This window comes from Musa acuminata, unplaced genomic scaffold, assembly GCF_036884655.1.
Source record: "Musa acuminata AAA Group cultivar baxijiao unplaced genomic scaffold, Cavendish_Baxijiao_AAA HiC_scaffold_1138, whole genome shotgun sequence".
NCBI classification, from domain to species: Eukaryota; Viridiplantae; Streptophyta; class Magnoliopsida; order Zingiberales; family Musaceae; genus Musa; species Musa acuminata.
The window spans coordinates 4,030,858-4,045,252 of record NW_027021350.1 but is presented as its reverse complement, the minus strand read 5'-3'; the positions used below and the strand labels follow the sequence as shown (position 1 = coordinate 4,045,252).

Here is a 14,395-nt window from a genome sequence, read left to right as displayed (position 1 = left end):
TTATCCAATTTGCTGGTGACATTGCAAGACAAACAAATATGCCACAATAAAATGGCAGCTACATTATGGACCCTACCAACTTCTGTTCCCTGCTCATAGTAGCGTAAGTTTGTGACATAAGAAATATGTACAAGCATTGTTGAAATTATGCAATTAGACCAACATCTAAACCTATTGAAGTTGCAGCGAGAATTTAACCTTCCTCTTGCCATTGAACTTAGTTGTGCCTATCATGTTTGATGGCCACTGCTACCATCAAAATCATGCTTACCCTGTTTGGCAATAGGCACTAACTACACATAGTAGATCATACCCACTTCGATAAGGCTGATGTGAGGTATATTTAAAGCCACCGAAGGGCCCCTGCAGTTTTTTCGGAGGAAAGAGTAGGCGACATCGATGACAAACTTCTTCAAGAAAGATGATGTCCTCCTTGCCTTTATATACGAGTGTCCCATGATATAAGCAACTCCTGCTTCCTTGGCTTCCACCAATGCCAGTAGCTCTTCCTTCACCTGAGGATCAATATACTCTACTTCAGGCAACTCAAAACGGACCCGGCGGCGGCGGCTTGTACTTGGCAACTCTTGCTCGTACAATGACTGCAAGCTTTGAAGTGTTTCTGATTTGCTACTCCTGATCATGGCAGAGTCACCTGCATACTGATCAGCATCCCTCATCACCAGTGTCGTGCCACATGTATCAGAAGTTTGAATAACAGCCATTCTTCCGTCAGGAGATGCATCGTAACTCCCAGAGGATGTTTCCTCAGCTTCCATATGAATGAACTTGGCAATGCTCAATACCAGTAGGTTCTCAAAATTGTCTTCGTCCTTCTGAACATCTTTATAACCGTATCTAACTATGCACCTGTACATTCTATAAGCTCTAGGACCAATACGGCCAATAAGGTATCGTTCATCTGGGGGAACATATGGGACTGGAACCGACTTCACGCAAACAAAGACGAGAACTTGATGGAAAGCAGGGAGGTTGGTTACGAAATGGGAGAAGATAGCTGGTACTCCAGTAACCAGCTCTGTGTAAATGAGTCCAATTCCAGGCACGCGAACTATTCCAAGGCTGGGGCCAAGCGTGAGTATCCATTTCATTGAGACCTTGTTTTGTAAGTCAAAGAGATATTTCCTCCTGGTGCCATAGTGCCAGACATACATGATAACCATGAAGATAAAGGAGAGCACGAGAGGTGCCCACCCTCCCTGGGGAACTTTAATGATTGAAGAGGAGAGATAGACAGCCTCGATAAATCCAAAAAACAGAAGAAACAAACACGCAAAGATGGTACTCTTTTGCCATACAAAGACGATGATAAGAGCCATCATCCATGTTGTCACAAACATCACTGTCATACATGCTATACCTGAAATCATGAAGAAAATAACCATTATTACCAGAGGATTGCTACTAATGTTAGTCACACCCACAGACAATGACAGATACATTTTAGGGTGGTACTGAATAAATAAGCATGATATTATATTGTTGGTTCAAAATAATAGCTAGGCATCTCTTTTTTAGTGGAAACATTCGTCAATAAGTTGAAGTACCTGTAATAAAAATGAATATATGCAGATGATGTGAACGCATGATATCCTCAAACTCTAAACAACCAATGGACTTTAAGAAAATATGGCTTAAGCTTAAAAACTATTGTTTTAGAACTAATGCTGAATTGTATTATAAGCTGACTCACCATAGGCATTTCCAATAAGAGTAGTGTCACGGAAACCAAGTGTCACAGCAAGACAAAGGAGCATAAGGATCCAGTTGATTTCAGGTATGTATATCTGACCATAGATCCACCTAGATGTATGGACAACCTTGACACGAGGAAAACAACCCAAAGCATGACATTGCTTGACAATTGAGAATGTTGCTGAGATCACAGCTTGACTAGCAACTACAGCGGCAAGTGTGGCCACCACAAAAACAGGCCAAAAAACAGGTTCTGCAACAAAAGAGAATACAAAGAAAAAGGGCAAAATTACTGGCCAAGCTTGAACTCTATCAACGCTGAATGTTACTGCACCATACTATAACTTACCTGGTATAGATTCATAAAAGCTGGTCGGTAAGGAAGAGAAGTTCTTAGAAATAAATGCAGCTTGCCCCATGTACTGTAGTACTAAACATGGGTATATGACACCGACAAATGCTACCTGAAAATAGAAGTTTGAAGAAGATTCAACATGTAACAATATGAATAGTTGATAGGTTAGAATATAGAATTTAAAGCCAGTAACATCAAATGCTGATCTGCAATTTTTTAAGCACATAAGGCACAAGAAGCTGTCAAAGCTGTCAGGCAAGTTTGTAGCAAAATATGCAAAAACAAGCTGGCAAATTGCTGGATTGGGACTGGTAATATGCAGTCGTAAGCTACATAGTTGGCCAAAACATGGTGCGGTACAGGACAATTAACATGGCAAGAATAAATTGTAATAACAGAACTCAAGATCATCATCCTTCGAGGGTACCCTAGTTGCTTCGCTCACCCAACATTAGACGTGGGAACAGCATGCTTTATGTTTCTTCAGGTTCAATGTACCATCATTTGACTACAGTGCCATCTAACCACATGCCCTCTGCACAGAGGGCCAAACAGGTTCTGTTGCTAAGTTCACATGTAATTTGAGAAGCTTAGAGACAATCAAAACATGATTAGACATTTCCCACACGGAAATAAAAATGTTTATTGCAGGTTAGTGGACATAGCAACAGCCCTCCGAAAGGTTTTACCAACCACTCGTCACACTAGGAACTTTCAAACCAAACAAAGACATTTTTTTCTGCTTCTGACATCTACATAAATAGCATTTTGTTTCTTGGATGTTTAAAGCAGTTATAACAGTATGGTATCTTAAAGAAACTTTCTATTGATCTAGTGCAAAAGCCCCAGTCACTATCTCCATCTTTAGCTAATACTATTCTTTTTAAAAGGTTCAATCTATTTTTTCTAGCCAACAAAAAAATGAAACTTTACATCCTTAAGAACCTACATTTTGCAAAGATCTAATCAACAAGATGGCTGGTCTATTCATGAAGGTAATCAGACTAGCAAAGGGCAAGTCTAAATTAATGTCAAATAGGCAAGTCACTCAGTAAATCTCGCCTCATCAAAAGCATGAAGCAACATTTGCGGCTTTGTGGATAGTACCTTATTTCTCAATTGACACAAAAATCAGCTGATGAAATTCCCGATAAATTGATTTCTAAACAGACCAGGGACCATGTTTCTGAGACATTTTAATTGGTATTGACCGTGTTCTCTACTGAGTTAATATATATGTTGCTTCATACATCACCACACAAGGACCAAAGAATGTTATGGAGACTATACAAACCTTTCCCATGTCAGTTTCCTTACTTGAGGCAAGTAGCATTGCTATCACTATCATGTGTTATTGTACTATCTAGATGAATAACAGCAAAAGGCATCTTTAATTCGTCAAGACTGGTCATGCAATCAAAGAACTATTCAGCACAAAAATCCAAATGGTTCACTTAGCTTATGTCAGCTAGTAACAAACGTTCGAACTCACACCTCTTAATACAAAGTAGGGGCAGTTGAATTGCTATCATGCATCTAAATGCTTGTGTATTGTTACAAAGTTGAGGTTGTTGCATCCACACAAATAAGATATAAGAAGTTCTACCAAGGGCTTCTGACAGTTGTAAGATACCACGAAAAACATTCCCTCCCTGAAGTTAGCCAATGCCAGATTCATCAAAAGTTTCCAATGGCAAGTACACTTGTAAAAAAAATTTGTACGTGGATTTGATGTCAAAAGTGGATTTGATGCCAAAAGTTATTTAGGTTTCTTCGAAGGGTCTTAGAACCTATGCAGAGCTCCTCTGCTGGATAGATAAGAGAATTGGGATACTCGGTTTCGCCTATTCTCTTAAGAGTTGAGAAGGTAAAGGTTATTTGACTTCGCTCGTCTCCTCAAGGGTTATACTACATCGAGCTGGTTACTAGCCTTCGCCCGCTCTTTGCTCACACTTCCAAAGCACTCGAAATGTTTGCACTCCTTATATTAAGTTAGCTACTGTGATTCACCTTTTCAATGTCATCGAACTTCTGGAATGCATGAAGTTTTCACCCCAACTTGGAGTAAGTCTCTAATAGTTTTGGTTGCCTTTGGGATTATACCGTCTTCTCCATCATCTCTGTCGCCTACTCCTCTAAGTGACAAAGGTACAACACCGCGTACTGCCTATTTTGTTCCTTGGTCGAGCACTCTTGCATCGACATAAAGTTCTTCACTTTCGGCTATCTTGATAAGAAATTCGTTGACACCGATCTAACGAAGTTCCCTTGCCTCTGCCCTTCAGCCTTATCTTGGTACTTGGAGTTTGCCTCTGCATTCTTCACCTCCTTGGCCCCTTTCACGACTAAGCGCTCTCCCTCCATAAGAGGGAGGGATCGATGACTCCACAGAAATCTCACCTCTGCGATACCATGGCGCTGCCATGCCCATGGCCCTACTATACGTCGTCTCGCATCTGCGTCCCTTTCTTCGCGATCGGTAGATCCACTTTCGCGACACTGTGGCACTCCTCTGAGTCCACCTTCATTATAACTGATGCTTGGTTTTGGGTAGCTAAGTCTCTTTGGACTCGTCGTCGCTTCCTTACCCCTTTCGACCACCTGCTTCAACACCTCTGTGTTCTCCGAGCAGTTCCCCTTGGTCGATGGAAAGACAAACTGCAACTCCCATGCATGGTCTTCACCATCATATTGCAAGACTCGCACGATTATGTTCTCCTTAGCTTCCTTGGTAGCAACATTTGCTTACTCGATCTTGTCCTCCGACTTGCCGGGTTCCCTTAAGCGAATATGAGCTCTAGAGTAGTCCAACTCTCCAGGTGCTATAATCATACCTTTGCATGATCAAGTCCCTCCTATGGGACTCACTGGTACTTGCATTTAGAATTCCCCCTCGGTGGTACACAGCCCCCATATGCCGATGACCAAGGCTTTCATCCGATACAAAATTCGATGCACACACGAAAGACCCACCTCTACGGTACCATGGCATTCACTCGTTGAATCCATAGCTCTTCTTGTTGTCGTGTTGTTCACCAAAGTGAAGCTCACAATAGCTCTTGATCATAACTCCGTAAGATCTAATCCCTCGCGAGACTGGTTTCGTGTGTATCGCATTGCCACGAATTGTTCCACCATTGTCCGCTACACCATGTCGCCTCCTAGTGACATCTCCATTATATTCTGATCATTATGGAATGAACTCGGATTGCGATGCCTTTATGTGTGGCCTCTGCCAGCACATCGCAAGGCCTCTTCCACCTTCTATTGTGTTTGCTCCTTTGGCAATCGACCTTCGTCCACCCGCTCTTGAGTCACACTCAGACGAAGCACAACTCTATGATAGTCCATCGCCTAAAAGCTCCCGAAGTCCACTGACTTCGTTGAAATTGATGCATCATTATATGGATCCTGGGCTTCTGCCCTCACCAGCACAATCTCCGCTGCGTACCGCTTTCTTCATGACAACTCGAATGGCAGCACTATGGCGTATTCTTTAAGAGTACCCGCCTCTGCGTCCTGTTGCCCTGTGCCAAGGCATTATGACCCCAACTTCGCCTCCGTAAGTTGAGTCACCTTGGTTCCTCCGTCAAATGCTTCTCTGAGATAAGGTGTATGTGCCTCGAAGCTCCCTTCGTCTTTGGCACTATGCAAGATAAGTCTGCTCCATCAGAATGAGTGACCCATAGAATAACATGATCCCGCTCGTCTCTACAAGAGTTCATGTCCTTGACCTTTGTCCAAGGAAAGCTTCGTGCCTCCGCTCCATGTTCTATCTTCTATGCTGACTCCCTTTATGCGGCTTGCGTACTTCACCAAGTTACACACAAGTTGTTCCGCTACTCGATTGCATTGAGTTAATGGTAGCCCTCGCGCCCACCATTCCACAGGTTAGCCCTCTGTTAAGTCTGATCTCCATATCGGCTCCAAGTGTGCCTTTATTTTGTGTTATCTTGGGTCACTCTCCCAACTTGATCTCGCAATGCATCCACCAATGCATTACCTCATACGAGATCATGCGATGACTCCTCACCGCTCGCTCAGTCCGTTGATCTTTATGAAATTGTTGTCTTGAGGTACTCCTCAACATATGCGGTCTGTTACATATGATTCTCCCTCTGGAGAATCAAGACTTATCCCTCTTGGATATATATCCCATTGGAGCAACTTTTCTCTTTGCATCCTTCCCTCTGGAAGTTACGGAGACCACCATCCCCTTGAACTACTCCGCCTTGCTGAACAAACTGTGCATTGTTCTGCTCCCACAAACGCACTCGCTAGATTGCGACTCCTCGCCAATACAACCCCCGCTGTACCTCTCAAGGCCTAACAACATGTTGAACTCGCTGCATATTTCAGCCTCCTACGAACGTATCCATTTCATGTTAAAGAGAAAGTTTCAATGCTCCATGGCGTCGAGTTTCGATCGCCTTAGGATGGCCACGAATATTCCATCGTCCGCATACAAGCCCTTGCACGAGTACCGAATTCTTCAAGTTAGCAATTCCCCTCACCTCTGTGAGCTTTGCACAATTCTTTCGGTCGCTGAGCAACCCATTCAACTTTACACGATCTCATCCTTTACCAAGCGCCCCACTTGCCTTGCATCGTCAAGTATAGTTGCTAACGTCGAGCCGTAGCTCGAACTCAACCATCCCAACCTTTGTGCACTATGCATTCTTTCCAGCTTGCTTGTCCTCGTGGTGCCTCTCGCGCGAAAGGTTGGTCATTCCTCTGAATGCCAACCTCAGATACTCGCTCCTCTTAGCGACTCATTTCCCTACATTTCTATGCCTATTTCGCCCAAACGATCGAGCGTGCTGACTGTCCTCAACGCAGCCCAACTAGGTCCCCACGTATGCATGTCAAGTATTTCTAAGTGTACTTGTCCTGCTCTGATACCAAATGTCACGAACTTAACTGGTTTTGCCTAAGTTGTGCAGCACAATTGCGTGTTCGTCCGCAAAGGTCAACCTCCCTGAAACCTCCTATGGTCCTTTATGACCTATAAAGAGAAAACAGGTTAGAGAAAACGTTTCACTTGGGATCCACAAGCAACTATTTCAACAAACATTTCATAGCCAATGCAAATTACAAACATAAACTTCATAAGCTCTGAACGGTCGTACAACAAAGGATCCAAAATGGTCTACTACAGACCGAAATCCCCACAAATGCCCACATGACATAACCTTTGTTTGCAAGCCTAAGACGGCCACCAAAACCAACCAAAATTAGGCTGCTAAGCCTACTGTCAGCCCTTTACATGTTGTGCAAAGCATGAATGAAACCGAAAGACAGACATATATGAGTATTACATCAAACACCTCACTTACAATTTTGTCTGTGACAATGCGCTGACCGACTCCAAAAACTTTTGGAGTCATAAGAAGCCTATTATCTTAAAGGCAGAAAGAGCTGCAAATAGGACTGGCCATATGGTCCGATTCCAAAGGTAGGATTAGGTTTTTTTGAATTAAAAGGCCAATTGGGCCTCTACGGCTTCCCTACTGTTGCAGTTATTTCATTGTCAATCTTTGGAGGTAAAATTCCTGATTTTATTATAAATTAATGGGTGAAATAATGTAGTACTAGATGTTTATTAATTATAAAAATAAATAATATATTAATAAAATCAATGTAAATAGCATGTTTTGCAATAGTTTGTTGCCCATTCTTCAAGCATAGTACTGAAAACTAAGTTAGGCCAATCTCAACCAAAATTTATCCATGCATCTAGGCTTAAAACTGGCATTCAATGCTCAACATTGTTGTTTTTAACATAGCCCAAATCAACAAATACTGAGAGACTTCAAGCATATGGACTTTGTCCTGACAAAGATACGACTAAGGTCAAAGACTCAAAGACTTTCAGATAATGGTTTCAGTCATCTATAGGGCTAATATAGTATCTGATATACTGGGCAGTATACTCACTTGTACCTGATATCATGGAATAAAATAATTAAAATAAATACATATGTAAGAATATTAAGACATGTTTCAACACAGATATTGATCAACTTGGTATACATTAATCCATACATATTGGTCCAACTGGTTATTAAATCCTTAAATAGGTAACATTGGCTTGTGCTATACAACAAAAAAATTAGAATCTTCTTAGTAGACAGGTTTAGAAGGTTGCTTACAAATAATTGCTTTAACAAGCTAAAATCTTTGAACTGTCTTGACATCAGATTATTAAACAAAGTGTAAAATGTTCCAGTCAAGTCTATCCAGATTCTCCAGAAATCTTGAGGTTAGCTGATTACAAATTAAAACTGGAAAACTCCAACAGGTCCATGTCTTTCAAGCCTCGACTTCTCAAGTAAAATTTCTTACATTGAGCAAATTATTTTTCTAATAAACAAACAACCAAATAACAATGATGTCCCAAATTTAAATATTTTCTTTTTCCCCGGTATTTTAATAGTTATTAGCTCGGGCAATCGGGAGCTCGCTTAAGCACCCGGCAAGGAACATGCCTGGGCCCGGTTATTCAACTAAGCAAAAGAACACCCTACCCAACCCCCAATGTCCACACAACCCTTGGAATCCTATGGGATCCTGTCTCTCCCTAGCAGGTAAGGTGATCAATACTGGTGGTGCACACCCTCCTCCCGCTAGAGCGCTCTTACTCTTTCTCCTTGTTTGTCGTTGCCTCCTTGATAGCCCCCTTCCCCAAACCATCCTACTCTTATCCCCAAATGACAGCCCTTCCCTTGCTTCACTCCCTATTTCTTCCCCATGCTTCTCTATTTTTTTCTTTTGTAATTTTAATCATTGTTAATAATAGTTTTTTTTTTTGTTATATAGCCTAGGATTGTTACAAGGATTGAATTTGGTCATAGCTAGTGTCTTGCTACTTTAAATGAATGTAATTTGATGTTTTAATGGTGATATTTTAAATATCACCACTAAAACTTATGTATTCTGTCATTTTTATATTAGTGATCATATTACTACTTAGATATATTTTTAAAATTTTAATATTATATTAGCGAGCACCAAGTGTCTTGGGTGTTTTAGCACCCTTAGAGCTTCTAGCGCTTGGCAATGTTGAATACAATGGATTAGCTTATACCTTGATTCATAAAGGCAATTCTATATATAGACAATAGTTTAGGCAACAGGGAAATTGTCATATGGATCGACTCATAATTAGAGAATTGGATTCTGAGAGGTAGAAATTCATTGTAGATGTCAAAATCATAATGTGCTTACAGAAGACTCCCATACATTATTATGCATGAGTTCCCACACATTTTACAACATCTCCATGAGTTCTACCCCAACTACCAGCCAGAAAATATGAAATGAAATCCTAATATATAAGAATTAGATATTTTTCAAAATCGATGCAGATAAACCATTTCAAAATACGTAATCACCTATAAGTTTTATAATATAAATATGCCTCATTTTAAAGATATAATAGTCATTGCAAAAAGCCTAACCAGAGATACTATGTCCAATATGAGCAAGCGATAGAATTTTCATTATTGATACAAAAAATCATATTTCTAAATTAAGTGGCCAAGAATAAGGAAACTATCATGTTCTAAAAACTAAAGAATTGGAGAGAAGTTAAAAACAAATAAAAAAAGTCTATAATCCTATAAGTTCTCTATGAATAAGCATAATTCAAACTTCAATCAACACAAAACTGTTAAATTTTAACGATCATACAAAAATTTAAATAATTGCAAAAACACATTCAACTCTATGGGTAACTAAAATCCATGAGTAACATCAGCAGAAAAAGTTCAGTTAGAAGTTTGATGATAATTGCAAATCAAATCAAACGGTTTTCTAGTTTTATTTTAAATTCCAACAAATGTGTGCCACATTGAGGTTTCCATGCGTAGAGTCGACCAACGGACTGACAAGAATACCATATGCACTCAATATGTCTCAGAGCATGATGTATCACCAAAAAGCATCAGATACATAACTTGAAATACAACATAGGACAGTTGATATCCTCACTACAAAATAGTATGGCCATCCCCCAAGACAATCTGAACAAGTAATAGGAATTTACTATCCCAATATAAAAATAATTATAGTTATTGTTCACTGTTAATTGACATTAACAGTAAAAGAAAATATATATATCATGGTGCTAATTGCAAAAACTTGGTTAAAGTGAACATCGCCAAGTTCCCTTGGCCTGTTAGTCAAGCAAGCATTCTGGTGCATGTTTGAATGTCATGGTTAAACCTACCGTTATGATGTAAAGTTTTCTTGATATTACAAAACTCACCTTTCACTTTAACTATTCTGATAATGAGAAACATATTTCAGTTATTTCAATTGCTTTTTAATTGATGGTATTTATCATACAAACTTTTGACTTGATCTAATTATTATATCTCAATATCCATCAAAACTTTAAAAACAAATTGAGCTTATCATACCCTAATGGATGCTTGAGTGAAGTGACCAAGATCTGCAAACATAGCTTCAGTACCTGTATATTTAGGAAAATGTGGATGAATAACACAGCCATGGACAAAAATATGTAATCATTAATGACCAAAGTATTGAATCTGCTCCCTGCCATTTACCTGTGATACAAAGGAGTACACCACCTAAAGAAATCCAACCATCTTTCCCTGTCTGCTTGAAGAACGTAACAATGTAGTGTGGAGACAGAGCATAATATATTTTGGGGTTCCAGTGAATGATATTGTAGAAACCAATTATACCAATGCACAAAAGCCAAACAATAACAATAGGTGCAAACAAGAAGGCTACTCTTTGTGTACCCCTGTGTTGTAAAGCAAAAAGGCCAATGAGCACAATGCAAGCAACAATTACCACCTCACCTGCATGTCACATAGAAAATCTTGTGAAAATCAAAGTTCAGAAAAAGACAAATGCTAAATACAGAATCCTCATTTATAAGGACATGATAGTAAATAGAAATGAAACTTAAACAAGCAATTTAATAAGAATCAACACTAGAAATGGAGATTGTTCATACAAGTAAAACTTTTGAGCAGTAAGTTTCACACAACAAAATTAATAGCATGATCAAAAATATAATGCAGATCAGTAACAAAGAATTTCATTGGACATCTTCAGCAAAGATATGAAGATCGCACACCAACCACTACTCAAAATTCTTAGGCTGGATATCAATTACAATTACAGTAAAGAGTGGCATCAAAATCTTGAACTAGAAAAGCTATGCCATAAGTGCTGACACAATGCAAACTCTGTATGTCAAATGTGTGCTTAACCTCCAGCAAGGGCAACACTACCATTGTGAAGATAGATATTCTAATACATTTTAGATAATGACACCAAAGATTACAATTGCTTTTCAAGAAACAGTATTCTCTTGGAAAGAATTTTTTTTGGATACCACTTCATACTCGATACATATACGAAGTTGTGTACTGTGTATAAGAGCCAACATTGATGCTCTGCCATGTGTCGAGGGCAACACCTCATTAGAAAGAATTTCATAAACAGTAGGTGAGTTTAAATTGTCAAAATTCTGAATTCACCTGCCTGAAGCCTTATTTATCTCAGCTACCATGAGAAGAAGCAAGGAGGTCCACATTACCTCACCAGTAGATCCTACATGTGCACCTTATTGCCTCTCCAATCATCACATAGATAGGTAAGGCACACAGGTAAAAGAGGTGATTATCTTTCTATAGTGCACAAAACATTGTTAATCATAGGACCAAATTTCAAATGAAGAAAACAAGAAATAAAAAACCAAACTGATTTATCAAGCCATCTACAAGCTATTTGGACATAGCACTCACAACAAAGTGTGCACTATCTTTTTATATAAAAAAAGAGTAATGTTCTATCTACTCAATACTCTTCTGCAGGACTTCATAATATTTTTATTTAAGTACTTTCCACATCCTTAGTGATAGCCAACTTGTCATGTTACGACAGTTTTAAAATGATAAGCATGAAATATTTTTGGTAAATTTAGATAAGAATGGAAAATATAGGAGGTAGCAGTGGGCAAAGTGGATTGAAGATATCTAAATGTGAAGTGGTATGGAATGTTAAATGGACTCAAGTACAACTATCGAAGCCGTGTCCCTAGCACATTCGTATGTCCTTAAGTTTAAAACTTATCAGACTTCAATTACACCAAAGACTATCATACCACCCAAAATGGTATAAAATGGGTGGTATGTACCGGTCCGAGCCTGGACTGGTAAGCGGACCACCTTGTTTCGAGTGATCCAGTCAAAAATTTAAAAAAAAAACTAAAATACGATGGGCCCATCCAAATTCAGCATTAAAAAAGCAAAAGAAAACCTAAAATAGCAACTAGGATTGGGGAACGTAAGCCCTCCTCTCGCGATGCTGTAGTAATCACCGCTGTGTCACGAATGGTCGTCGAGCACCCGCAATAACTCCATTCAATGAATCATTCGTTGTTCTAATCTACATGTACAGTTGCTTGGCAGCATGTTTTGGCTTGGCTTTAAGTCCTTTTGCTTGTAAAAATGTAAGTTCGAACAAGTTGCAACGCTACAGTGCGACCGCTCACCGAACCGAGCAAAACAGCCCCAAAACAGCTCCGTTTTCGCATGCCACGGGCTGATTTCCGCAGCCCGCTGCTGCACGCGAAACGTCAGCCATCTCAGCACCCTGGAACCACCCGGGTGGCACAGGGTTGGATGGGGTTTCGGTATAGTGTCGGGCGTTGAACACTCTTTCGCAAGTTCGCACGTTACCTTGATGGGAACTTGTTGTCGCGCCCAGCACTCGGTGAGCAGCTATTTGTGGACTTGTAGCTGTTCGTTCAACCTTCTAAAGTCCTTGTTTTCCCCCTCTCCCTCTTTTCTCTTGTGCACGCAAGGTGCTCGCCGAATTGCTTGTAAAGCTTCCCCTTTTCGCGAGACGTCGGGACTTGTCCGTCACTCGTTCTTCGAACTAATCAACTTTCTATTTTTACAGGTCCTTGGGGACCTGCGAGAGGTTGCAAGTGGGCTGATCTTTGTGGATGCAAATCGCAAGGGCGAAGCGCGACTTAGGCAACGCAAGCTAAGTTCGCGTCTTTGCCGCAAGGGTGCCTCACGACTTAGGCAATTCCAGTTAAGGTCGTGACATTATGGCATCAGAGCGGGCAAGCACTTCGAGTGAGTAGCAAAGGAACTTCGCAACTTCGCCATGGCAAAGCATTGTGGCGAATCAAGCAAGACGAGGCAAGTCGGACCCTTGCCTCAAGCAGCCGCAGGTGGGTTGCAAGTGCACATTCGCTCGCATGCTGTTGGAGCCGCTCAGGAGGAGCGCGGCAGCGAACATGATGAGCGAGAAGTTGGCTACTCTTCGCGAGCAGAGAAGGTGCAATCTGGAACGCCAATCGGGAAAAGGAGTCATAAGGAGAGACTCACAACGGCGGAAACCCGCTTGGATGTTCTCGAAGCGAGCTTGGAGGAACTCTACCATGGCCAACGAAGGCTTGTTAGGATAGAGAGCTCGCAAGAAGAAGCACAAGGTTGAGGCCCTAGTCGACCGATTGTCAAATGACACCAAAGACTCCGTGCAACACCTACAGGAAGTTGTGGTGGAACTCACTTTGAGGGTGACCATGCTCACAAGGGCACTAAATGCGGGAGGAAGCAACACCCGTATTGCGCCACCACAAAACTTGAGGGCACCCAAGCCTCATGGTTATGGAGGGGCCAGAGATGCAAAAGAGCTCGAGAATTTCCTGTTCAATATAGAACAATACTTTCGAGCTACGAGGCCTGATTCTGAAGAAACCAAAGTTTCTATAGCGACCATATATCTAAACGAAGATGCAAAACTTTGGTGGCGAACCCGTTGGGAGGAGATCCAACAAGGTCAGTGTCGAGTTGACGCATGGGAGGACTTGAAGCAGGAGTTGAGAACTCAGTTCCTACCGGAGAACACCGAGTTCATCGCAAGAAGGAAATTGAGACAACTCCGCTAAAATGCTTCCATCCGAGACTACGTAAAGCAATTTTCTGTGCTAATGCTGGACATCCAAAACATGTTCGAGAAGGATAAGTCGTTCAGCTTCCTTGATGGTTTGAAGCCATGGGCGCAACAAGAATTACATCAAAGGAATGTCTCCGATTTGATCGGGGCAATTGCTACCGCAAAAAGGCTCACTGACTTCGTTTCCTCTGAAGACCCGGGAAGAAAGAAACAATCTTCAAGCAATTGCCCTCCAAAATATTCTCGAGGGAAAGAGCTCGGGGGCGAACAAAAGAAGAAGAGTTCCCACAAAGGGCCAAGCCCGAAAGGCAAGGCCTCGAAACCTGGCAGATGCTTCATATGCGGAGGGCCGCACATGGTGAAGGAGTG

At 41.0% G+C, this 14,395-nt stretch overlaps 1 protein-coding gene across 1 annotated transcript in view; it reads right to left on the bottom strand.

The window, feature by feature from the left end:
• Positions 1–14,395, bottom strand: part of LOC104000071 (potassium transporter 7) — a 30,174-nt gene continuing 15,779 nt past the window's right edge. The window contains exons 5-9 of the mRNA XM_009422010.3: positions 10,645–10,905; positions 10,495–10,547; positions 2,066–2,180; positions 1,715–1,969; positions 1–1,381 (exon numbers count right to left, since the gene is read on the bottom strand). Coding sequence (XP_009420285.2) covers positions 294–1,381; positions 1,715–1,969; positions 2,066–2,180; positions 10,495–10,547; positions 10,645–10,905 — 1,772 coding nt within the window. The 3' untranslated portion in view covers positions 1–293. The remainder of the gene's footprint in view (positions 1,382–1,714; positions 1,970–2,065; positions 2,181–10,494; positions 10,548–10,644; positions 10,906–14,395) is intronic.